A 3,302-nucleotide genomic window follows, 5' to 3' on the forward strand; every position below is an offset into this window, starting at 1 on the left:
CTGCTGGACAGCGTGGATCTGACTAGGGGTGCAAGGTTCCTTTAGGAGAAAAGAGCCTGGTTCATTCTGCCATTCAATAAGTGTCGGCTCACCTGTTGGGTTTTGATTGTTTCCATAGGGTGTGAACACGCTTTAAATCTGGTATTTCACTGAGTGAAGCCTTGATATGCTGTGTTACAATAATGAGAGTCCCAAAACTTCGGTTTGAACGTTTAGTTACTGAATGAGGAATTGATTTGAAGACTCGTGGGATCTAGCAGGTACTTTTGCCACGAACATGGCAGTAGGTGGTTTGTTTAAGGACTCCTGGCAGTGGTGCCCTTTCCTTCTCTTTTTTTTTCCCTCCCTCTTACTGCAACAACCAGCTGAACAGCGATGAGTAGGAGAGCTTCAGTGGAGCTGCTGTGCTGCCCAGGTGAGCCAGGCACTGGGGTGTCGGGGTGCCCTGCAGATCCCTGAACAGAATGTTGTGCCTCGGCTCAGCAGCAGGATTGGGAACGGGGAAGTTGGAAGTGGCCCCTGACACAAGGGATTACCGGTGGGCAACCAGTGTCCTCAGGGAGTGTGACCTTACCCGTTGTTCATTAAAGCTTTGTCAGCTACCTCTGTTTAAGGGACTTTTTTAGACAAGACCGTGAAAAATAGTAGCCTTGTCATTTAGTGACTTGATTTTGCTGGTGTCTTTTTTGGAACTGCAGGTTCCGAGTTCTCTGGCTCTAATTGTCCCCTGGCTGAGCTGGGCACAGCGATGTGTCACGGGAGCTGGCTGGCCCCTGGCCCGCTCGAGGGGTTCCCAAGGGGCTGGCTGGGGGCTCAGAGGGTTCCCAAGGGGCTCGGAGGGTTCCCCCGAAGCTTGCCGGGTGCAGCCAGGAGGTGGAGTGCTGAGAGCAGGAGCTGCAGCCTGAGATCTGACTTCCCCTCATGTGCCGGACACCCACAGAAGTGGTTGTGCTTGTGTCTTCTCGTCGGGCAGTCGATGAGAAGCGGTTCTGAGCAGGGAGCGGGCTGTGCTCCTGGGCAAGGAGCAGCTTTCTGAGAGGTTCCTGCCACAACACGCGGCGATTCCTGCAGCTCTGGGGCAGAAACTGCGATAGGAGGTGGCTGACCTCTAGGTCTGACCTCACCAGCTGATGTCTGGAGACTTCTAGGTGTACCCCTGGTTGTTATATTGAAAAATATTTCATCAGAAATATGGAAAAGTTAAGCCATGCCACGAGAAAAGGGGGAAGGAGGGGTAAATTCCTAGTGATGGGGAAACACAAAGTGAAAATCAAATCTGCCTTTACCTCACCCCTTCCCCACAGGGTACATGATGATCTCTTGGTTTTGTTGAGGTTTTTTTTCCTCTGGCTGTGCAGGCACTCAGCTGATTGTCTAGTGTACGCTGATTTTCTAGTGTCTTGTTTTGATGCAGTTTGGCCGTTTATCTTTCACTCCGTAAAAATCCTCTCTTTATGTGGAACCTCTCTCTGTGGGAGTTTGTCAGCTCCGCCACCGGAGCATCTTGGCAGCAGCTCTGTGCTCTTGCTGCACTCGGCGTTCCTATTTCAGTTCTCAGACCTTTGCCTTTGAAACTGCTGGAGGAAAGCCCAGCTCTTAAAATCCTTGCTCTTGAGAACCTTTGGGGCATCTGAACGTGTTTCATTCATGTGTGTTATATATATATATATTTTTTTTTCATTCGTGCTGCAGGAATAGGGAAGAATGTGATCTGTGAGAAAGCTGCTACCTCTGTGGATGCCTTCAGGATGGTCACAGCTGCCAGGTATTACCCCAAGCTGATGAGCATCGTTGGCAACGTCCTCCGTTTCTTGCCCGCCTTTGTGAAGATGAAGCAGCTGATAGACGAGCGCTACGTGGGCAACGTGATGATCTGCGACGTCCGAGTTTACGGGGGAAGCCTGCTCAGCCACAAGTACAACTGGATCTGCGACGAGCTGATGGGAGGAGGCGGGCTGCACACCGTGGGCACCTACATCATCGACCTCCTCACTCACCTCATCGGCAGGAGAGCGCAGAAGGTCCACGGTTTGCTCAAGACCTTTGTGAAGCAGAACACGGCGATCAGCGGGATCCGCCACGTCACTAGCGACGACTTCTGCTTCTTCCAGATGCTGATGAGCGAAGGCGTCTGCTGCACCGTGACTCTCAACTTCAACATGCCCGGGTCGTTCGTCCACGAGGTGATGATCCGGTCGCCTCGTGGCTCGCGGCACGGACTTGTACGGGCAGAAGAACACCGCGCCCCAAGAAGAGCTGCTCTTTACGGACTCTCTGACTGTCAACAAGGGCCTTTTGGAGAAGGGGTTTAAAGACATCCCGCTGCTTTACCTAAAAGGGATGGTGTACATGGTGCAAGCGCTGCGGCAGTCTTTCCAGGACCAGGAAGACCGTCGGACGTGGGATCACAAACCCGTCTCGATGGCAGCCTCTTTCGAAGATGGGCTGTACATGCAGAGCGTGGTGGAGGCCATCAAGAAATCCAGCAGGTCGGGGGAGTGGGAGGCTGTGGAGATGATGACCGAGGAGCCGGATGCCAATCAGAACCTCTGCGAGGCGCTTCAGAGAAATAACTTATGAACAGTCCTGCTTCGGGAGATAGGACAGCGGACGCTTCTGGCTGCAGTGTTACGAAACCTCTCTGTTTTTAAGATATGTAGATTCTTATTTAATAACTCCAATTCCTTTTGTTGGTTTTTTTTAAAACCTGTGAAATATGTCATGTTCTGATAGAAGCGGTTCTGATTAAGTTGCTGAAAGAGTTTTAAGTGTTTCCGTTTCTACAATCGTTTTAATTTTTGTCGTGGAGACTGGTAGGAAAACTTGAATTGCCCTTTGCACTTGCAGTAGCCGAAGTGAAGCGTGGGATCTCTGCCGCCGCAGGGCTTGGAAATGGGACCCCTCTTGCACGGGTTGCTTATTTTAACAGTTTTAAAGTGAGAGCACGCAGAGCAACGTCAGGGAGTCTCTGTTGTTCAGATGCCTTTTCCTTCTCTTGTGGAGACCAATGGTTTTACTCCTTGGTCTGTAAAATTTTACAAAAGAGTTTAGTGCTGTAACGGGTCTCTCAACTCCTATAGGACAAAAAGTAGAAGGAACGGATTGAATTTTGTAACGTAAGGATCAGCCCTTTGGCTTCCTGCATGTGGCAACTGTCTTTCTGATTCGTTTAAACGAGGATTTTTGAAGTGATGCTGTGAAATCTCTGTTGACAGCATCTTGGCAGGACAGCCTTCGGGGAAGCCTGCGATGATTCGTGCTGTTCTTCCAGAGTTATTCCTTCTACTCAAGAGGCTGCCTGC

At 50.6% G+C, this 3,302-nt stretch overlaps 1 protein-coding gene across 1 annotated transcript in view; it reads left to right on the forward strand.

Annotated features, from left to right (window-relative positions):
- Positions 1-2,615, forward strand: part of LOC104274884 (glucose-fructose oxidoreductase domain-containing protein 2-like) — a 6,653-nt gene extending 4,038 nt beyond the window's left edge. The window contains 2 exon segments of the mRNA XM_009870648.1: positions 1,693-2,188; positions 2,190-2,615. Coding sequence (XP_009868950.1) covers positions 1,693-2,188; positions 2,190-2,580 — 887 coding nt within the window. The 3' untranslated portion in view covers positions 2,581-2,615.
- Positions 2,616-3,302: the final 687 nt, after the last annotated feature.

The sequence above is a fragment of the Apaloderma vittatum genome, unplaced genomic scaffold (assembly GCF_000703405.1).
Source record: "Apaloderma vittatum isolate BGI_N311 unplaced genomic scaffold, ASM70340v1 scaffold18960, whole genome shotgun sequence".
Lineage (NCBI taxonomy): Eukaryota > Metazoa > Chordata > Aves > Trogoniformes > Trogonidae > Apaloderma > Apaloderma vittatum.